This window comes from Thunnus thynnus, chromosome 15 (genome assembly GCF_963924715.1).
Source record: "Thunnus thynnus chromosome 15, fThuThy2.1, whole genome shotgun sequence".
Lineage (NCBI taxonomy): Eukaryota > Metazoa > Chordata > Actinopteri > Scombriformes > Scombridae > Thunnus > Thunnus thynnus.
In genome coordinates this window covers 4,167,118-4,191,058 of record NC_089531.1, presented here as the reverse complement: position 1 = coordinate 4,191,058, position 23,941 = coordinate 4,167,118, and the positions used below count along the sequence as shown (strand labels likewise).

Sequence of the window (23,941 nt, the reverse complement as noted above, 5' to 3'; positions counted from 1 at the left end):
TGTGTCAGTGATTATTTTTATGTGGTTTGGACTTCATGTGTATTGACAGCTGATTTTTTCAGAATGTATTTTGTTATAATTAAATGTATTACAACACAAATTTAACATTAACTTAAGTTAAATTCATTTAAATGAAATAAAATCACACATTCATAAATTGGTGGCTCTGTGTTGTTGTCAGTTTTCAAATTAGTTTAGAAATTTTACAAACAAGAGAATAATTTTGGTGAGTTTGTTTGTCTCAAAGTCAGAGAGCCGTGTCTCTACAGTGAGAGGTTTTTGTACGACGACTCAATGAGTTTGTATCACTGTGGAACACGTTCGGTGGAGGAACCAGACTGGATGTTGGAAGTAAGTCAAATGTTTAAAATATTTATCGTTTTAGGAGTTATTTTTCTCTTTATTTCCTTTTTGTTCAACATTTTTTGCCTGTTCAATTTCATGTAAAACATTTTTCAACAATAATTTGCACTAAGAGACAAAGTTCAATTTTAAATTTAAAACTCAAAAACTTATTGTAAAGAAAAGAAAATATTAATTTAGAGGATAAATAATTATTACAAGTTTTTACTTAAAGTTGCATTTTGAGACCTTTTAGTTTTAGTTCAGTCTGACAAAGTCAGAGAGTCGTGTCTCTCTACAGTGAGAGGTTTTTGTACGACGACTCAATGAGTTTGTATCACTGTGGTGGACTTTTGGTGGAGGAACCAGACTGGATGTTGGAAGTAAGTTTCTGCTCAAATATTAAATATTGTATCATCAGTTAAGTTTATAATTTCTACATCTGAACATTTGTAGTAGATATAAGTTTCCACTGGGCTGATCTAAAGCACTTTAAAGTCTCAATTTTATTGTTTGTTCCTCCTGTTTAACCTTGAAGTTGAACTTAAAGCAGCTTTACTGAAATTTTCTTTACATGTTCAAGTTAATTTGTTAAATGTGAACAACTTGAACTGCAGGACAGATTAAAAACAACAATTGTACTTTAAAAATGATTCTAATATGATCCTTTAATTCTCGTTAAAATTAATTTGAAGTTGAGTAAAAGTTTTTTTCAAAGATAAAAAATGTAAAATGCTGTAGAAACTCTGATCATTTAAATTGCCTCTAATTGTCTTTTAATCTCAGTTTGAAATCATTTTGACAGTTTTTTTGAGGGTATTTTGTTCTTAAAATATGTTTTAAAATTTTCCATATATTACGGCCATCTGTTGGTTTTGGCTGATAAATCTGTTGCTCTTTTGATAGTTTTGAAAGTAAATATGTTGTTATAAATTCAAACTAAATCATAGGTGTCTGAATTTTATATTCAAACTTTATGTCCTTATTTATATATAGTGTATAATGTAAAATGAAATACAGTAAACAGTCATATAAACTACTTAAAGGAGTTTCTGTCAGATGTTTTTTCTGCTCCACCAGTCACTCACTGACACATTGTTTCACTTCCCTTTAAGAAACCTCTCATGCATATCAGCACAGAGTCCTCATATGACTCCACTCTCACACAGTAACGGTGTCCAAGTGTCTGGTGTTTGACTGACAGTTGTGTAGTTCCTGTCCTCTAATGTGATTGGTGTCTTCTAGGTGATGTCCGTCCCACCCTGACGGTGCTGCCCCCCTCCAGTGAGGAGCTGGAGCACGGGAAGGCCACGCTCATGTGTCTGGCCAACAAGGGCTTCCCCTCAGACTGGAGTCTGGCCTGGAAGGTGGACGGCAGCAGCATCAGCAGCAGCTGCAGCTGGGAGGAGAGCAGGAGCCCCGCGGTGCTGCAGAAGGACGGCCGCTACAGCTGGAGCAGCACCCTGAGGCTCCCTGCAGACCAGTGGAGGAAGGTGGGCTCTGTGACCTGTGAGGCCACCCAGGGCTCCCAGACTCCAGTCTCAGAGACACTGAGGAGAGACCAGTGTTCCCAGTCCTGACCTGACTCACTGGGACTCTGCTTCTGGTTTTACTCTGCTACTGCTCTCAGTCTGCATTTTCTTTGTTTCTTTCTCTCATTGAATGTTTCAACATTAAAGTGTTCTTGCTTGCTGTAATGTCAATGATTCCAAAATTGTAAAACAATAAAGTTTCATTTAAAAAATTCAGGTGCAGTGACAAGGCTTTTGACTTATTTTCTTTGCCATATACAGAATATACTAGGTATATTAGTTCAGTTAATATTCACAGCCACAATAGTAAAAATTCCATCTTTTCTCCAGATCATCTTTTGTTGCATTTCCTACTGTGGAATATATTCTTGTTGTTGCAGTTTTATCTATACTAATACAACAATAATTCACCAATCTACAGTATCTGTCATTAATAAACAACTCTTGAAGAACATTCATGTGTCATGTGTATATGTTGTCAATTTGTACATACAATGTATTCTAAATATTTGAATGTGTGAATAAAAAAAACCCAGAAAAGAGATTTTCAGTATTATATAGATAAATCAGGGTATCATCAGCATCATGTGATATAAAATGTCTCTGATCTGAGAGTTTAGTCCAAGTCATAAGTAAGTTCCCATTCACCAAAAGACTCAGTGAAGGAGATAGCACAGTCTCTGTCAGCAGAATTATCACTTCATCCATTTTTATTGCTAGCATTAATGTTGATGCGCTTTGTATATTAAACTTCACAGATCTTTACATCAAATCAGTTGTGTCACTGCATGTTATTAGAAGTATAACAGCTGTTATATGTTACTGTAACTAATAAAAACAGTAGATTTATTTCATCCACACAGACAGAGTTTGTCAAAAGTTCAAGTCACATGGATTTCAGCTGATAATTTTACAGACATAATGAACCACTCCCTGCCCTGTACTTTATTCTACTGTATTAGTTTGTTGAGATTATTTGATGACTAAAAATACACTAAAAATGTTCAAATGTACAAATGATACTATGCAGTTTAAAATAGCATGAAACATATACAAAGCACATCAACATTACTGCCAGCAATAAAAATGGATGAAGTGATGATTTTGCTGACAGAGACTGTGCTATCTCCTTCACTGAGTGTTTTGGTGACTTGGACTAAGATCTCAGATCAGAAAGACTTGAGCAGATGTCTGAGATGCTGATACATTTTCATGCTTCTCATTAAAGTTGTCACGTGTTTCTTTTCATCATCTGTTAAATCTACCCTCAGAAACATAGGTGTCCCTTCTGATCATCAGTCACTACTCTTATTCTCACTACCACCGTGTGAAGTGTTTTAGTCACTTCTGTTTTGTCCATTTGAGATTTGCTTTTAAACTAAGACCCATTGTACCTCAAGCTAAGATGAAGATGACCATTAACACATTCATTTCCTTCATGTAGACTGTTATAACTTCATTTTTATTTGCCTTTCACATCCCTGGATCACAAACAAGGAGTCCATATTGTCATTGTCTGGCTTTTGACCAGGTCCTTAAAAAGTTCTCGTCACATCTGTCTTGATTTCTGTTACAGGCCCCCGATTAAATTCTTTATCACTGAGCTTACACAGGCCTTTATTACTGGGAGGTCAGTTAGGTTTTATGATCAGGGCTTGTTGGTTTACTTCACTACACTGTGGACAACTTCAAACAGCAGCTAAATGTCTGTGTGTGTCTGTGTGTGTGTGTGTGTGTGTGTGTGTGTGTGTGTGTGTGTGTGTGTGTGTGTGTGTCCAGCTACAGCAGTCAGTTCAGTTTCTGTTCAGTCTGACTGAGGGAGGTTTTCGTATGATCCTTTTTCACTGTGTGAACATATCCTGAGTGTTGATAGAGTGGAAACTCTGACAGTAGTAAACTGCTGCATCTTCAGCCTGAACTCCACTGATGGTCAGAGTGAAGTCAGACTTTGATCCACTGCCTGTAAAACGATCTGGAATCCCTGATGCTCGAGTGGTAGCAAAGTAAATGAGAAGTTTAGGAGTTTCTCCATCTCTCTGTTGGTACCAGGCTAAATAGTGGTATGAGTTATAAACATGAACATCCTGACTGGTCCTACAGTTGATGGTTGTGGATCCTCCCAGAGCAGATCTCACTGCTGCAGGCTGAGTTACTGTGATCTGGCCTCTGGACTCTGAGGATACAGAGACAAAAATATAAAGCAGCGTCATGGTTTTGTGGGCTTCATTTCAGAGGGACGGATGTTCATAGAGGAGAGGAGTTTGATTCTCTGGACTTTACCTGTGAAGCAGCAGCAGAGGAGAGTCCAGATGAGGACGGAGATCAAAGTCATGTTTTTGATGAGGAGGATTTCTGTGGCTTCTGTTGTCATGAAGGACAGCTGTCAGTCATCCAGTGCTCAACTGTCAGGACTATAAACTCTCTATGGAAATACTCTGACTGACTAACAGAATCATTACATTTCTCAGGTGATATTTTTTATTGCTTGCAGTAATGCTGATATTCTCTTTATATTAAAACAATAAAGACATATTCATCAAATCATGTGTGTCCAAGGCAACATATTATTTAAAGAATGACTGCTGTCACATGTTACTGTGTTCAATGAATCTACAGACACTGAGTTTGTCTCTGGGTATATTCACAGGGATTTTATCATTTTTTGTCACCATTTTACACATAAATGATGGTATTTTTTTAAAGCCTGTCAAAGTAAAGGATGAAAGGAGAACATTTTAACAGAAGTATTGAGTCTGTTCTACATGGTGTCTTTCACATCTGTCCTGCTGTGTACTACTACAGGGGACATGGATTACTCTGATGATGCTGTTTGATCAATGGATCAATCAACTTTCAGAATATTGATATGGATGTATTTATATTCATTTTTATGTGGTTTGGGCTTTTTCAGAATGTAATTTCTTCCATCTAAATGTATTACCACAAAATACATCATACCAATTAAATTTAAAATGGATATGGATCAATCAAGTTATGAAGTTATTGTACAGAATGTTTTTTATTGTTTCAGCTTCTTCTCTCTGAAAGAAAGTTCTTTTACAATGTTGCATATTTATTTCAATATATTTCGAGAGAAATTAAAATCAAATTCACTTAACAGTAAAATATACAAAAATATAATGACACTCAGTTGATGTCAGAGAGCCGTGTCTCTCTACAGTGAGAGGTTTTTGTACAGCATCTCAATGAGTTTGTATCACTGTGGTGGACTTTTGGTGGAGGAACCAGACTGGATGTTGGTTTCTCTGCAAATATCACATATAATTTTCTATGAAATATTTAAATGTGTTTTTGTATGTTTAAATAACCTTTGCCTTGACTTATATGAATGATTTCTTCTGTTTTAATTTACACTTTGGTCATTTAGTTTAACTCAGACCACCTTCAGTGAACTGGTCTTTACACATTATTGTCAAACTGAAATGTGAACAGCTTGAAATGAAGAAAAGATAAAAGAAAAATAAATATAATTTAAAAATGATTACCAAATTTACTTTTACATTTTACACTTAATACTTAACTATTATTAAGTTAAATTGAAATTAATATCAACAATGTATATTAAAATTGAAAATGTGTCCAAATCTCTGATCCACTTACTGTAATTAGTTTCTTACTGTAAGATAATATTTAGTGTGATTTATATTTTTTGGTGGTGGGAGCTGTGATTATGAAAGTTTCTGATGCTGATTTGTGTCTTCATAATTTCTTTTAACAGGACATATTTGAGATAGATGTGATCCAGTATGAGGCTGAGGTCAAAGGTCATGAGGAAGACATTTCTTACCAGTCATGTCAGGAAATGGGTTCATTATCATTACAAAACATTGGATGAAACCATAACAGGGTAAGAATGGATGATGAGAAGCTGTGATGAGGAACTTTGTTGGTTTTCACCAAGACAATCATTGTCCAGAGACTGTTTTCCTGAAAAGGTTTTGACATATTTTCATTTATCTTAAAAGCTACAATGTGAGAGTTGTTTAATCCCTTTCATGAAATGTGTGTGTGTGAGATTGTGTAACGTGTGTGTTCAGTGAACTGTATCAGTCTCTGCAGTAGCTTCCAGCTGCAGCAGTCAGTTCAGTTTCTGTTCAGTCTGACTGAGGGAGGTTTTTGTACGACGCTTTTTCACTGTGTGAACACATACTGACTGTTGGGATAGTGGAAACTCTGACAGTAGTAAACTGCTGCATCTTCAGCCTGAACTCCACTGATGGTCAGAGTGAAGTCAGACTTTGATCCACTGCCTGTAAAACGATCTGGAATCCCTGATGCTCGAGTGGCAGCATTGTAAATGAATAGTTTAGGAGTTCCTCCATCTCTCTGTTGGTACCAGGCTAAACGGTGGTATGAGTTATAAACATAAACATCCTGACTGGTCCTACAGTTGATGGTTGTGGATCCTCCCAGAGCAGATCTCACTGCTGCAGGCTGAGTCACTGTGATCTGGCCTCTGGACTCTGAGGATACAGAGACAAAAACATAAAGCAGCGTCATGGTTTTGTGGGCTTCATTTCAGAGGGACGGATGTTCATAGAGGAGAGGAGTTTGATTCTCTGGACTTTACCTGTGAAGCAGCAGCAGAGGAGAGTCCAGATGAGGACGGATATCAAAGTCATGTTTTTGATGAGGAGGATTTCTGTGGCTTCTGTTGTGATGAAGGACAGCTGTCAGTCATCCAGTGTTCAACTCTCAGGACTATAAACTCTCCCAGAGCACTGGAGCATGGTGCTGCTGATGCAAAGTGGCTCTCTATGGAAATGCTCTTACTGACTCATGGGGGTTTTTTTCAGAGCTTTGACTATTTAAATGAATGATTGGGGTTGTGAATGGATACAAAAAGCTGTGCACTGAGAACTTGAACTGAACTCTGTTTCTCAATAAGATTGGTATTGATTTTGTTGCTTAGGATTTCTGAGGCCTATTAAACCTGATAACTTAAGAGTATTGAGATATGTTTGATTTTGTTATATTTTATACTACTTTTACAGTATTTAAAATGAGTGGTGTGAAATGAAATATTGGAACACAAGGATTATCAAATAACAAAGACACATTAAGCATTTCTGAAGATAGAGTTTAATGCATTTTTGTCCCATTAAAAAGTTATTAAAACACAATTTGTGGAGTTGAAGCAGTCTCAAGGTGGGATGATGGATGCCATGGCTAAAAGAAAATTGATTCCGGAGATGTTGTTGTTTTCGAGTGAAGATAGTCTGACAGGTAGAAATAAGAACATATGATTACATTTATACAGACTTTCCTTCATCTATACAATGAGTGAGGAAACATAATTCAGTTTAACTTCTTAATATAAGTTCAGTGAAATATGGACACTAATGTTAGGAACATACTTTGCTCTACATTTTTAAAGGGCCCAACAGCTTAAGTTACTAATAAAATGAAGAAAAGAGAGGAGATGATAGTATTCTAATATATAAAAGGACATCATCTGCAAACAAGCTGATTTTGACTGTGATTTTGACTGTCACATAGCACTTTGTTATGTGACAGCATTGTGTTCATAAACAAAGTGTCTGTGAGCAAATGCTTGAACTACTGTATGTAAAAATGTATTTCTCAATATAAACAGCCAAGAGGTTGATTCAGAATTGAAAAGCGATGGAGGCAGAAATCACAGTGTGAGTGGGCACAGAGAAAATCAGGTGGGCCTAGTCCGTCCATGATCAATCATACTTAATAGGTTCTGAAATAGGCCATTACAACCATGCTTGTCTGAATGCACCACAGTTTAACCAAACAAGCCTTATTCATCATCAGAGGTAATGTTACAGACACCAAGACGAACACTAACAGCATATCATTGTCTGACACGGCAGACACATATTCACACACACACACAGACACAGCTGACGGAAGCAACAGCATCATTAATCAAGCGTATGAATAGAGGTAAACTGGCAGCAACATGCTCAGTAATATTAAAAATGACACCTGAACATAGCCTGGCACGGCAGCCACATAAACCACACACATGCACGCACACACACACACACACACACACACACACACACACACACACACACACACACAGATAGCAAACGCAGCAACATCAGCATAAAATCCAGTTGTACACCCAACAAAAACTACCCAATAAACAAATAGGCTAAATGCTACTACAGTCCGAAATTGTAAATTAGCTTACTTTTGATGACAACAGCAGGAGACGGAGGGACTTGGCATTGAATACTGAAAATATTTCATTATAATCCAACAATTCAGTCCGTTCTCTTTCAAAGGAGAGCAGGAACAAAAACTTCAGTCTGTATATCATCTATCATCACTGATGCCCTGATGTCACTTTTTATCCGACAGACAGTTGAAAAGAGTCTTTCATAGGATGACCATATTTTCAAACCCCCATACCGGGATCCTTAAGTGTACTACATGATCGTGCACGCACACATGTATACACTTATGCATGCACCATAGGCATTTTCATCATGATGGGGGACAATTCCTTCAGCACTTAGCACACCTACCGAGAGTATTCAGATGGCTGTCACCAGCGTTTGCCCCGCTGGTGTAGGTTGCCATGGTGCTACTTCTCGTTTGTAGGCACCGCTTATGTTTGGCCCTCTTAATATGATCTTTTATATCCAAATTTCCACACAACCAAAACTGCACTCTTGCAGAGTGTGCAGAACACAGCATTTTTGTTGCCAGGTACTTAACGAAGGAAGGAGTAAACCTCCTGGAGCTCTTTAGAAAAGACTGACTATCTCTTCGGCATGACAGCTAACCGTTAGCATACTGATAAGTTCTGTCAGAAAGAGCCACAGGTGTCTTAGGCTAGCAACAGCCTTGGCAATGACACATTGATTAATTGACACACATACTGACGAATCAGTGTTGAATTCAGAGGTTTGAAAACAAGCATAACTTTATAAATATTATTTTAATTGTGGTGAAAACCTGGACAATTTGGTAGTGCAGCTGCTAAAGCAGCTGGCTAGCAGAAAGTAGGCTTCTCTTCCTCTGTTTAATGCACAAGCTGTACACTGAGTGAAGGAGGAGGGACTGCTTGAATTTCTGGCATTTGCAAAATTCACTGTCACTCAAAAGATCTGACCTATCAATATCATCATATGGTTAACATGAAGCAAGAAACAAGACTTTTATTTTAAATGGTTGCTTAGTCACATAGGGAACAGTATCGATTGACTGCTGATGACTGTATGATCCAGCAAAAAAGGAAGCCTTCTGATTGGGTGTGTCTGAGTGTCAATTGGCCAGGCCCACCCACAGTAACGCGCCACATTTTAACATATTTTCATTTATCTTAAAAGCTACAATGTGCAAATTGTTTAATCCATTTAATGAAATGTGTGTGTGAGATATTGTGTGATGTGTGTGTTCAGTGAACTGTATCAGTCTCTGCAGTAGCTTCCAGCTGCAGCAGTTCAGTCTGACTGAGGGAGGTTTTTGTACGACGCTTTTTCACTGTGTGAACACACGTTGACTGTTGGGATAGTGGAAACTCTGACAGTAGTAAACTGCTGCATCTTCAGCCTGAACTCCACTGATGATCAGAGTGAAGTCAGACTTTGATCCACTGCCCGTAAAACGATCTGGAATCCCTGATGCTCGATAGGTAGCACGGTAAATGAGCATTTTAGTAGTTTCTCCATCTCTCTGTTGGTACCAGGCTAAACGGTGGTTGTTGCTCGTAACATGAACATTTTGACTGGTCCTACAGTTGATGGTTGTGGATCCTCCCAGAGCAGATCTCACTGCTGCAGGCTGAGTCACTGTATACTGGCCTCTGGACTCTGAGGATACAGAGACAAAAACATAAAGCAGCATCACGGTTTTGTGGGCTTCATTTCAGAGGGACGGATATTCATAGAGGAGAGGAGTTTGATTCTCTGGACTTTACCTGTGAAGCAGCAGCAGAGGAAAATCCAGATGAGGACGGATATCAAAGTCATGTTTTTGATGAGGAGGACTTCTGTGGCTTCTGTTGTGATGAAGGACAGCTGTCATTCATCCAGTGTTCAACTCTCAGGACTATAAACTCTCCCAGAGCACTGGAGCATGGTGCTGCTGGTGCAAAATGGCTCTCTATGGAAATGCTCTGACTGACTAAAAGAAGCATCACATTTATCAAGTGGGATTTTATATTGCTTGCAGTGATGCTGATATTCTCTTTATGGTAAAACAATAAACACATATTCATCAAATCATGTGTGTCAAAGGCAACATATTATTTAAAGAATGACTGCTGTCACATGTTACTGTGTTCAATGAATCTACAGACACTGAGTTTGTCTCTGGGTATATTCACAGGGATTTTATCATTTTTTGTAACCATTTTACACATAAATGATGGTATTTTTTTAAAGCCTGTCAAAGTAAAGGATGAAAGGAGAACATTTTAACAGAAGTATTGAGTCTGTTCTACATGGTGTCTTTCACATCTGTCCTGCTGTGCACTATGACAGGGGACATGGATTACTCTGATGATGCTATTTGATCAATGGATCAATCAACTTTCAGAATATTGATATGGATGTATTTATATTCATTTTTAGGTGGTTTGGGCTTTTTCAGAAAGTAATTTCTTCCATCTAAATGTATGACCACAAAATACATCACACCAATTAAATTTAAAATGGATATGGATCAATCAAGTTATGAAGTTATTGTACAGAATGTTTTTTATTGTTCCAGCTTCTTCTCTCTGAAAGAAAGTTATTTTACAATGTTGCATATTTATTTCAATATATTTCTACAGAAATTAAAATCAAATTCACTTAACAGTACAATGTAGAAAATATAATGACACTCAGTTGATGTCAGAGAGCCGTGTCTCTCTACAGTGAGAGGTTTTTATACAGCATCTCAATGAGTTTGTATCACTGTGGTGAACTTTTGGTGGAGGAACCAGACTGGATGTTGGTTTCTCTGCAAATATTACATATAATTTTACATGTAATACTTAAATGTGTTTTTGTGTGTTTAAATAACCTTTGCCTTGACTTATATAAATGATCTTCTGTTTTAATTTCAACACTTTGGTCAATTAGTTTAACTCAGACCACCTTCAATGAACTGGTCTTTACACATTATTGTCAAACTGAAATGTGAACAGCTTGAAATGAAGAAAAGATTAAAGAACAATAAATATAATTTAAAAATGATTACCAAATTTACTTTTACATTTTACACTTAATACTTAACTATTATTAAGTTAAATTGAAATTAATATCAACAATGTATATTAAAATTGAAAATGTGTCCAAATCTCTGATCCACTTACTGTAATTAGTTTCTTACTGTAAGATAATATTTAGTGTGATTGATATTTTTTGGTGGTGGGAGCTGTGATTATGAAAGTTTCTGATGCTGATTTGTGTCTTCATATTTTCTTTTAACAGGACATATTTGAGATAGATGTGATCCAGTATGAGGCTGAGGTCAAAGGTCATGAGGAAGACATTTCTTACCAGTCAGGTCAGGAAATGGGTTCATTATCATAAAAAATCATTGGAACAAACCATAATAAGGTAAGAATGGATGAAGACATGCTGTGATGAAGAATTTTGTTGGTTTCCACCAAGACAATCATTGTCCAGAAAATGTTTTCCTTAAAAGGTTTTGACATATTTTCATTTATCTTAAAAGCTACAATGTGCGAGTTGTTTAATCCATTTAATGAAATGTGTGTGTGTGAGACTGTGTAATGTGTGTGTTCAGTGAACTGTATCAGTCTCTGCAGTAGCTTCCAGCTGCAGCAGTCAGTTCAGTTTCTGTTCAGTCTGACTGAGGGAGGTTTTTGTACGACGCTTTTTCACTGTGTGAACACATGCTGACTGTTGATATAATGTTGACTCTGACAGTAATAAACTGCTGCATCTTCAGCCTGAACTCCACTGATGGTCAGAGTGAAGTCAGACTTTGATCCACTGCCTGTAAAACGATCTGGAATCCCTGATGCTCGAGTGGCAGCATTGTAAATGAGAAGTTTAGGAGTTCCTCCATCTCTCTGTTGGTACCAGGCTAAACGGTGGTATGAGTTATAAACAAAAACATCCTGACTGGTCCTACAGTTGATGGTTGTGGATCCTCCCAGAGCAGATCTCACTGCTGCAGGCTGAGTCACTGTGATCTGGCCTCTGGACTCTGAGGATACAGAGACAAAAACATAAAGCAGCGTCATGGTTTTGTGGGCTTCATTTCAGAGGGACGGATGTTCATGGAGGAGAGAAGTTTGATTCTCTGGACTTTACCTGTGAAGCAGCAGCAGAGGAGAGTCCAGATGAGGACGGAGATCAAAGTCATGTTTTTGATGAGGAGGATTTCTGTGGCTTCTGTTGTGATGAAGGACAGCTGTCAGTCATCCAGTGTTCAACTGTCAGGACTATAAACTCTCCCAGAGCACTGGAGCATGGTGCTGCTGATGCAAAGTGGCTCTCTATGGAAATGCTCTGACTGACTCCAACAGGGACTTGGATTACTCTGATGATGCTGTTTAATCAATAGATCAATTACTTTATCAGACTATTGATTAGGTTGTGTCAGTGATTATTTTTATGTGGTTTGGGCTTCATGTGTATTGACGGCTTATTTTTTCAGAAGGTATTTTGTTGTATTTAAATGTATTACAACACAAATTTAACATTAACTTAAGTTAAATTAATTTATATCAAATAAAATCACACATTCATAAATTGGTGGCTCTGTGTTGTCAGTTTTCAAATTAGTTTAGAAATTTTACAAACAAGAGACCAATCTTGGTGAGTTTGTTTGTCTCAAAGTCAGAGAGCCGTGTCTCTCTACAGTGAGAGGTTTTTGTACGACGACTCAATGAGTTTGTATCACTGTGGTACACGTTCGGTGGAGGAACCAGACTGGATGTTGGAAGTAAGTCAAATGTTTATAATATTTATCATTTTAGGAGTTATTTTTCGTTTTATTTCCATTTTGTTGAACATTTTTTGCCTGTTCTATTACATGTAAAACATTTTACATCAATAATTGGCACTAAGAGACAAAGTTCAATTTTAAATTTAAAACTGAAAAACTTATTGTAAAGAAAATAAAACATTAATTCAGAGGATAAATCACTATTTACAACCTTAATGGTAAAGTTGTATCTTGAGAGTTTGTAGTTTTAGTTCAGTCTGACAAAGTCAGAGAGCCGTGTCTCTCTACAGTGAGAGGTTTTTGTACGACGACTCAATGAGTTTGTATCACTGTGGTGGACTTTTGGTGGAGGAACCAGACTGGATGTTGGAAGTAAGTTTCTGCTCAAATATTAAATATTGTGTCATCAGTTAAGTTTATAATTTCTACATTTAAACATTTGTAGTAGATATAAGTTTCCACTAGGCTGATCTAAAGCACTTTAAAGTCTCAATTTTATTGTTTGTTCCTCCTGTTTAACCTTGAAGTTGAACTCAAAGCAGCTTTACTGAACTTTTCTTTACATGTTCAAGTTAATTTGTTAAATGTGAACAACTTGAACTGCAGGACAGATTAAAAACAATTGTACTTTAAAAATGATTCTAATATGATCCTTTAATTCTCGTTAAAATTAATTTGAAGTTGAGTAAAAGTTTTTTTCAAAGATAAAAAATGTGAAATGCTGTAGAAACTCTGATCATTCAAATTGCCTCTAGTTGTCTTTAAACCTCAGTTTGAAATAATTTTGATAGTTTTTTTGAGGGTATCTTGTTTTTTGAATGTGTCTTAACATTTTCCATATAATACGGTCATCTGTTGGTTTTGGCTGATGAATCTGATTGACTGTTGCTCTTTTGATAGTTTTGAAAGTGAATATGTTGATATGAATTCAAACTAAATCATAGATGTCTGAATTTTGTATTCAAACGTTATGTCCTTATTTGTATATAGTGTATAGTGTAAAATGAAATACAGTAAACAGTCATATAAACTACTTAAAGGAGTTTCTGTCAGATGTTTTTTCTGCTCCACCAGTCACTCACTGACACATTGTTTCACTTCCCTTTAAGAAACCTCTCATGCATATCAGCACAGAAAGAGTCCTCATATGACTCCACTCTCACACAGTAACGGTGTCCAAGTGTCTGGTGTTTAACTGACAGTTGTGTGGTTCCTGTCCTCTAATGTGATTGGTGTCTTCTAGGTGATGTCCGTCCCACCCTGACGGTGCTGCCCCCCTCCAGCGAGGAGCTGGAGCACGGGAAGGCCACGCTCATGTGTCTGGCCAACAAGGGCTTCCCCTCAGACTGGAGTCTGGCCTGGAAGGTGGACGGCAGCAGCATCAGCAGCAGCTGCAGCTGGGAGGAGAGCAGGAGCCCCGCGGTGCTGCAGAAGGATGGCCGCTACAGCTGGAGCAGCACCCTGAGGCTCCCTGCAGACCAGTGGAGGAAGGTGGGCTCTGTGACCTGTGAGGCCACCCAGGGCTCCCAGACTCCAGTCTCAGAGACACTGAGGAGAGACCAGTGTTCCCAGTCCTGACCTGACTCACTGGGACTCTGCTTCTGGTTTTACTCTGCTACAGCTCTCACTCCGATCTCTGCAACTCTCTCTCTTTTTCTGCCTGTCTCTCACTCACTCTCTCATTACATTTTTCATTGATAAAGTTTCATTGCTTGTGTATTTTGTATTATTTCAAGACAATAAAGACCTGTTCATCAAATCAGTTGTTTTCATTTATGTTATTGTATAAGTAACAGATGTTGCGGTCCTAATGGTTCCTTTAATCCATAACAAATTTAACTCAGCTAATTTTGATTTTTTACACTTGCATGGAAATACCTTAAGAAAGAAAGTTTGAGTTGATATAATGTAGTGCTGAATATACCTGATATTTTGCGAACAAAAATCAAAAAGATATAATAATTAAATGATAGAGGTAAACTCATCTGTTGTTCCAGATTCCTTGAAGCTTTTGTGACTGCAAACAATCCCTTTATTACACTTATCGCTAATTAGGTTTTTGGCAACAAACACAATTGTCAATATTTTTTAAGGAAATGAGTCATGTGTGTCCTATCAATGATGTGTGCCACTGATTAAAAACTCTCATGTTGAAACAGTTTAAGAAGTGTCCAGAAAGTTTAATGAATCTGAGTAAATGTATAAAATCTGAAAAGAAGTTCTTGCATTAGAATTATAAAGTAGGATATCATCAGCATATTATATCATCATAGTATCAGTATCAGCAGTGTGATCTCAAAATATAACATAACCTGTGTTTTTCTATGAACACAAACTCATCAAAAACATATGATGAGTTAAGTTTTGTAGAAAACAAAACTGTATCATTTAAATATAAATCATATCAATTCCAAAATAAATGTGATTTACATGAAAATAACAAAAAACAAGGAAATGAACATTCTTTTTTAATAATTATCTAACTAACTAGTGTTAATGTGTTGTAACCATAAGCTTAACTACATTTGATGTAGTTTGATGAGACATTACATATATTACTTAATATTCTATTTAAATGAAATTATTATTATACTTTTATAAGTTATAAATAGTATTTCCTGACTGTATTCTGTTAGATTGATTTCATCATCAGTCAGACTTCTAAAATGTGTCTATCTCAGTGCAGCTGTTGAGTCACATCAGTTCCTCTCCAGCTGAGGGAGGTTTTTGTACAACGCTGTATCACTGTGTGAACGGGAAGCTGTAATCCTGCTGACAATAATAAACTCCTGAATCTTCAGTCTGAATGTGACTGATAGTCAAACTGAAGTCAGTCCCAGATCCAATTCCAGTAAAACAATCTGAAATGCCAGACTGATGGTTTGAAGCCCAATAAATCAGGAGTTTGGGAGCTTTTCCAGGTTTCTGAAGACACCTCATTGCTAACACTTGAACTGGTTTTACATCTGATGGAGACAGACTGTCCTGGAACAACAGACTGAGATCCAGGAGATGGAAATACTCTGACTAATTAACATAATCAGCACATTCTTAAGTGATACTTTTTATTGCTTGCTGTAATGCTGACATTTTTAGTATGTATGAACAATAAAGAAACATTGATCAAATCATCTGTGTACAAACATGTCATTACAATCATAAACTGCTGTCACATGTTACTGTGTTCAATGAGCCTACAGACACTGAGTGCGTCATTTGGTATTTTATCATTTTGTGTCACCATTTTACTCATTAATTATGGTATATTTTAAAGCATGTCAAAGTAAAGGACATAAGAAGCCTGAACTCCATTGATGGTCAGAGTGAAGTCAAAGTTTGATCCACTGTGTCATGGTTCTGTCACTGACTCTAGAGACTCTTGAGAGTCTGGCTCTGTATTCCTTAGTTGCCATTGTCCATCAGATGCCCTCTGACTTTTCTGTTTTGTGAAGATTGGACTGTGTAGGAGAGGCTTGTTTTGAGTTGGACTTTTTGAGGGACTTTAAGAATTCTGGCTTTATGTCACATACCGTCCAACTTGTCACATACTGAAGCTTGATCAGGACCCCGTGGAGTCACTTTTTAACGCACTAGGTTCCCCTTTAGCGTCATTTTTCAATGTGCAGTATCACGGCAGTCACGGCAGAAAGTCAGCTTATATAGATGTCATGTGAAGTACGTCACTTCAGAAATGTTGATGTGTTACGTATTTCAGGTGATCAAAAGTAGATATTCAACATATCTGTGGTTTGCAGAAACGTACAATGCCAATGCTTTATTCTGACGAGCAGGCTGAAATTTGTCACCTTATATAGACGTCATTGTACTCATGGCTTCTATTTCAAATGTTATGGGAGTTCAACAGAAGTCTATTGGACTTTTCTGCATGTTGAAAAATGATGCTAAAGGGGTACCCAGCGTGTTGAAAAGTGACGCCACGGGGTCCTGACCAAGCTTCGATATGTGACGAGTTGGGAATGAGCACAGGCTGATCATTTGGGTTGCTTTTATTATTTGGACTCTGCTCATTGTGTTTTTCCTCATGTGTTCATGTACTCCTCCTTACACCTTCCCTGTATTCATCCCTGATAGCCCTGCCGTTGTCTCAGTGTTCTTCCCCAGTCTGCTGTCGCCTTCACACCTGCCCTATATCGGTCTTGTCAGCCCTGCTCTGCTCCCAGTGTCTTCCCAGCTTATCAGCTCCCAGCCTGCCCTTGTGTTGTGACACCTCTTCCTTGTTGTCTCATTAGTTTATTGTATTTAAGGTCTGGTTTTCAGTTCAGTCTTGTTGGATCATTTGTTTGGTTTTAGTTGCCTTCAGTTCCTTGTACCTGCTGATTCTCTGCATTTGGGTCCATCTGCTCCACAATCCATGACACACTGCCTGTAAAATGACCTAAAATCTCTGATTCTCGTTGATTATCTAATTAGCGGTTTAGGAGTTTCTCCATCTCTCTGATGGTACCAAGCTGAACAGTTTGAATTATAAACATTCAGACTGGCCCTATCTGATGGTTGTGGAGCCACAGATCACAGTTGATCCATTAAATCTAAATAGACAGTACTGTGTCTCAGTGAAAGATTCCAATGATTTTAAGATGTTAGCTTATGATTTTCTTCAAAAGTTGTCTCAATGTCTCATCCTTTTCACTGCTGATAATTCAATCAGTAAAACTTAACAGTGTCTCTGTTTTATTAAAGCAGGAGTTGTTCCCAAAGTTCTCTCACAGATGAGATCTGCTCTTCAAATGTTATCCTCTCAATTGAAATAATGCTGCGCAAATAAGATTGATGTCATCTAATAAATCCAGAACTATTAATTAAAATTTTCTTTTCACACTGATGTTAAGGCTCTTTGAAGCAAAGCAGTGTGTTAAACTCTACACAACTGCTTTGTTTTTTTCCTGAAGGCATTATTGCTCACCAACACTATCTAAAGTTGTCAGAAGTGTTTGTCACCTGCTACTAGATGTTCCTAATCCTGCACAAATATTACAGATAATCTTAACATTTAATGCTTTAGTAAGTTTAAAGTGTTTAAATGTTTGTAGTAGATTTAAATATACTGTGTGATTATTTATATCACTTAAATTCTCCTCTGTCGTAATTCACCACCTTAATCATGGAGTAACTCAGACCGGCTTCAATCCATTTAATGCAATGTGTGTGTGTGTGCTTAGTGAACTGTATCAGTCTCTGCAGTAGCTTCCAGCTGCAGCAGTCAGTTCAGTCTCTGTTCAGTCTGACTGAGGGAGGTTTTTGTACGACGCTTTTTCACTGTGTGAACACATCCTGACTGTTGGGATAGTGATAACTCTGACAGTAGTAAACTGCTGCATCTTCAGCCTGAACTCCACTGATGGTCAGAGTGAAGTCAGACTTTGATCCACTGCCTGTAAAACGATCTGGAATCCCTGATGCTCGTCTGGTAGCATAGTAAATGAGCAGTTTAGGAGTTTCTCCATCTCTCTGTTGGTACCAGGCTAAATAGTGGTTTGAGTTATAAACATAAACATCCTGACTGGTCCTACAGTTGATGGTTGTGGATCCTCCCAGAGCAGATCTCACTGCTGCAGGCTGAGTCACTGTATACTGGCCTCTGGACTCTGAGGATACAGAGACAAAAATATAAAGCAGCGTCATGGTTTTGTGGGCTTCATTTCCGGGGGAACGGATGTTCATAGAGGAGAGAAGTTTGATTCTCTGGACTTTACCTGTGAAGCAGCAGCAGAGGAGAGTCCAGATGAGGACGGAGATCAAAGTCATGTTTTTGATGAGGAGGATTTCTGTGGCTTCTGTTGTGATGAAGGACAGCTGTCAGTCATCCAGTGTTCAACTCTCAGGACTATAAACTCTCCCAGAGCACTGGAGCATGGTGCTGCTGATGCAAAGTGGCTCTCTATGGAAATGCTCTGACTGACTCCAACAGGGACTTGGATTACTCTGATGACGCTGTTTAATCGATAGATCAATCAGTTTGTCAGAGTATTGATTAGGTTGTGTCAGTCACTATTTTTATGTGGTTTGGGCTTCATGTGTATTGACAGCTGAATTTTTCAGAATGTATTTTGTTATATTTAAATGTATTAAAACACAAATTTAACATAAAATTAATTTAAATTGATTTATATGAAACAAAATGGCACATTCATGAAATTGGTGGCTCTGTGTTGTTGTCAGTTTTCAAATTAGTTTAGAAATTTTACAAACAAGAGACTAATTTTATTGAGTTTGTATGTCTCAAAGTCAGAGAGCCGTGTCTCTCTACAGTGAGAGGTTTTTGTACGACGACTCAGTGAGTTTGTATCACTGTGGTCCACATTCGGTGGAGGAACCAGACTGGATGTTGGAAGTAAGTCAAATGTTAAAATATTTATCGTTTTAAGAGTTATTTTTCTATTTATTTCCTTTTTGTTGAGCATTTTTTGCCTGTTCAATTTCATGTAAAACATTTTACAACAATATTTTGCACTAAGAGACAAAGTTCAATTTTAAATTTAAAACTCAAAAACTTATTGTAAAGAAAATAAAACATTAATTCAGAGGATAAATCATTATTTACAACTTTAGTGGTAAAATTGCATCTTTAGAGTTTGTAGTTTTAGTTCAGTCTGACAAAGTCAGAGAGCCATGTCTCTCTACAGTGAGAGGTTTTTGTACGAGGACTCAATGAGTTTGTATCACTGTGGTGGACTTTTGGTGGAGGAACCAGACTGGATGTTGGAAGTAAGTTTCTGCTCAAATATTAAATATTGTGTCATCAGTTAAGTTTATCATTTCTACATCTAAACATTTGTAGTAGATATAAGGTTCCACTGGGCTGATCTAAAGCACTTTAAAGTCTCAATTTTATTGTTTGTTCCTCCTGTTTAACCTTGAAGTTGAACTCAAAGCAGCTTTACTGAACTTTTCTTTACATGTTCAAGTTAATTTGTTAAGTGTGAACAGCTTGAACTGCAGGACAGATTAAAAACTACAATAGTACTTGTACTTGTACTAGTAAAATGATTCTAATATGGACCTTTAATTTTACTTTAAAGTGATTTGAAGTTGAGTAAAAGTTTTTTTCAAAGATAAAAAAGCTGTAGAAACTCTGATCGTTTAAATTGCCTCTAGTTGTCTTTTAACCTCAGTTTGAAATAATTTTGATAGTTTTTTGAGAGTATTTTGTTTTCTGAATGTAAACATTTTCCATATAATACGGTCATCTGTTGGTTTTGGCTGATGAATCTGATTGACTGTTGCTCTTTTGATAGTTTTGAAAGTGAATATGTTGATATGAATTCAAACTAAATCATAGATGTCTGAATTTTGTATTCAAACTTTATGTTCTTATTTATATATAGTGTATAGTGTAAAATAAAATACAGTAAACAGTCATATAAACTACTTAAAGGAGTTTCTGTCAGATGTTTTTTCTGCTCCACCAGTCACTCACTGACACATTGTTTCACTTCCCTTTAAGAAACCTCTCATGCATATCAGCACAGAAAGAGTCCTCATATGACTCCACTCTCACACAGTAACGGTGTCCAAGTGTCTGGTGTTTGACTGACCGTTGTGTGGTTCCTGTCCTCTAATGTGATTGGTGTCTTCTAGGTGATGTCCGTCCCACCCTGACGGTGCTGCCCCCCTCCAGCGAGGAGCTGGAGCACGGGAAGGCCACGCTCATGTGTCTGGCCATCAAGGGCTTCCCCTCAGACTGGAGTCTGGCCTGGAAGGTGGACGGCAGCAGCATCAGCAGCAGCTGCAGCTGGGAGGAGAGCAGGAGCCCCACGGTGCTGCAGAAGGACGGCCGCTACAGCTGGAGCAGCACCCTGAGGCTCCCTGCAGACCAGTGGAGGAAGGTGGGATCTGTGACCTGTGAGGCCACCCAGGGCTCCCAGACTCCAGTCTCAGAGACACTGAGGAGAGACCAGTGTTCCTAGTCCTGACCTGACTCACTGGGATTCTGCTACTGGTTTTAATCTGCTACTGCTCTCACTCCGATCTCTGCAACTCTCTCTCTTTTTCTGCCTGTCTCTCACTCACTCTCTCATTACATTTTTCATTGATAAAGTTTCATTGCTTGTGTATTTTGTATTATTTCAAGACAATAAAGACCTGTTCATCAAATCAGTTGTTTTCATTTATGTTATTGTATAAGTAACAGATGTTGCTGTCCTAATGGTTCCCTTAATCCATAACAAATTTAACTCAGCTAATTTTAATATTTTACACTTGCATGGAAATACCTTAAGAAAGAAAGTTTGAGTTGATATAATGTAGTGTTGAATATACCTGATATTTTGCGAACAAAAATCAAAAAGATATAATAATTAAATGATAGAACTAAACTCATCTGTTGTTCCAGATTCCTTGAAGCTTTTGTGACTGCAAACAATCCCTTTATTACACTTATCACTAATTAGGTTTTTGGCAACAAACACAATTGTCAATATTTTTTAAGGAAATGAGTCATGTGTGTTCTATCAATGATGTGTGCCACTGATTAAAAACTCTCATGTTGAAACAGTTTTAGAAGTGTCCAGAAAGTTTAATGAATCTGAGTAAATGTATAAAATCTGAAAAGAATTTGTTGCATTAGAATTATAAAGTAGGATATCATCAGCATATTATATCATCATAGTATCAGTATCAGCAGTACGATCTCAAAATATAACATAACCTGTGTTTTTCTATGAACACAAACTCATCAAAAACATATGATGAGTTAAGTTTTGTAGAAAACAAAACTGTATCATTTAAATATAAATCATATCAATTCCAAAAATAAATGTGATTTACATGAAAATAACCTTAAAAAACAAGGAAATGAATATTCTTTTTAAATAATTATCTAACTAACTAGTGTTAATGTGTTGTAACCATAAGCTTAACTACATTTGATGTAGTTTGATGAGACATTACATATATTACCTAATATTCTATTTAAATGAAATTATTATTATTATACCTTTACAGTATTTCCTGACTGTATTCTGTTAGATGGATTTCATCGTCAATCAGACTTCTAAAATGTGTCTATCTCAGTGCAGCTGTTGAGTCACATCAGTTCCTCTCCAGCTGAGGGAGGTTTTTGTACAACGCTGTATCACTGTGTGAACGGGAAGCTGTAATCCTGCTGACAATAATAAACTCCTGAATCTTCAGTCTGAACGTGACTGATAGTCAAAGTGAAGTCAGTCCCAGATCCAATTCCACTAAAACAATCTGAAATGACTAATTAACATAATCAGCACATTCTCAAGTGATACTTTTTATTGCTTGCAGTAATGCTGACATTTTTAGTATGTATGAACAATAAAGAAACTTTGATCAAATCATCTGTGTACAAACATAGTATTACAATAATAAACTGCTGTCACATGTTAATGTGTTCAATAAGTCTACAGACACTGAGTGCGTCATTTGAGATTTTATCATTTTGTGTCACCATTTTACCCACAAATTATGGTACATTTTAAAGCATGTCAAAGTAAAGGATGAAAGAAGCCTGAACTCCACTGATGGTCAGAGTTTGATCCACTGTGTCATGGTTCTGTCACTGACTCTAGAGACTCTTGAGAGTCTGGCTCTGTATTCCTTAGTTGCCATTGTCCACCAGATGCCCTCTGACTTTTCTGTTTTGTGAAGATTGGACTGTGTAGGACAGGCTTGTTTTGAGTTGGACTTTTTGAGGGACTTTAAGAATTCTGGCTTTATGTCACATACCGTCCAACTTGTCACATAGACTTCATCGGTCTCATGGCATCTATTTCAGACGTTATGGGAGTTCAACAGAAGTCTATTGGACTACCCTGCACGTTGAAAAATGATGCTAAAGGGGTACCTAGTGTGTTAAAAAGTGACGCCACGGGGTCCTAACCAAGCTTCGATATGTGACGATTTGGGAATGAGCACAGGCTGGTCATTTGGGTTGCTTTTATTATTTGGACTCTGCTCATTGTGTTTTTCCTCATGTGTTCATGTACTTACTTACACCTGCCCTGTATTTATCCTCGTTAGTGCCCTTGTCTCAGGGTACATCTCAAGTCTCTTAATTTATGTCTCCTCGCTCCTTGCCTGAACCGGAAGTTGTTCCTGATGCGCATTTTGACAGGCGTCCCAAGTCTCTTATTTTGCTCCGAGGAGCGAGGAAATATGAGAGCAGCCTTCATGGAAGTCTTTTACCATTCGACACGCCCCCTTATTGGATATCAGTTATTGATTGGACGCTGCAGCTGATCTGACTGATCTGATACATCACTGCAGTTTCATACCGAAGTGGAGACAGATTACAGATTAAATTTAAGTGTATCATTCCCAAGTTTTATGTTTTATTTGTTTTCTGATTCATCATATAGTTAAAAATCTGTCCATTGTTGGTCTGATCAACAAAAGAACCATTAACAGCTTTCTTTATTTATTAGAAAGATTTTTTTGTTCATGATGTTATTTCGTCCATTAAACACGTCATTAAACATTAAATCTCTTGCAGACAGACAGACTCTTCCTGACTTTAATTTTATCTGTAATAACAGTTAAACACATTTATATTTTACATCATTTGTCATCATTTCCATTCAGTCACATGTGAGGCAGAAAATTCCTGAGTGTGGGGTTTGATATGAGTTACATCATTTCCATTTGCCCTGAGACATTTAGCCAAATACATATTTTCCAGTGTTCGGAAGACACTCTGATCATATTCTGGGTTATTGAATGATGAATTCACTATCAGGATTATCAAAAAATACAGATGCAAATAATCAATAAATAGTATAAACACATTCTGCAAGTAGAAATGGTTTCTGTGCCTCTGAGCAGGACACAGTATAAATGCAGAATGCAGGTTTTTATTTAGGTGTTTGTTAAACAGGTAACAGGGTGCAGAGAGGAAACAGCTGCTCTAGCGGTGATAACTGTGCACCTTCATTAGTGTCAGCACAGTGCACATGTGTGCAGACACAAACTCCATCAGAAGTTTCTACAGCTGTTAAAGCCGACTGACAGCTGATCCAGCTGTGATCGGCTGTCGCCATTATCAGAAACAGACGTCGCTTCACATGACGCTCCAGAGGAAAGGACGTCTCATGTCTCTTAAAACAAATTTCCTCATTTCCTCTCTCCTCGCTTGGAAAAGACGCAAGTGAGGGAAACGTGGATGCGAT

At 37.5% G+C, this 23,941-nt stretch overlaps 3 gene segments (V, D, J or C); all 3 read left to right on the top strand.

Moving 5' to 3' along the window:
• Positions 1–614: 614 nt before the first annotated feature.
• LOC137198264 (Ig kappa-b4 chain C region-like) lies at positions 615–2,328 on the top strand. The segment is given in 2 exon segments: positions 615–725; positions 1,588–2,328. A coding segment is annotated over 1 exon segment (264 nt).
• Positions 2,329–13,076: 10,748 nt separating this feature from the next.
• LOC137198261 (Ig kappa-b4 chain C region-like) lies at positions 13,077–14,547 on the top strand. The segment is given in 2 exon segments: positions 13,077–13,160; positions 14,032–14,547. A coding segment is annotated over 1 exon segment (264 nt).
• Positions 14,548–19,402: 4,855 nt separating this feature from the next.
• On the top strand, positions 19,403–20,903 carry LOC137198267 (Ig kappa-b4 chain C region-like). The segment is given in 2 exon segments: positions 19,403–19,514; positions 20,388–20,903. A coding segment is annotated over 1 exon segment (258 nt).
• The last annotated feature ends 3,038 nt before the right edge of the window (positions 20,904–23,941 follow it).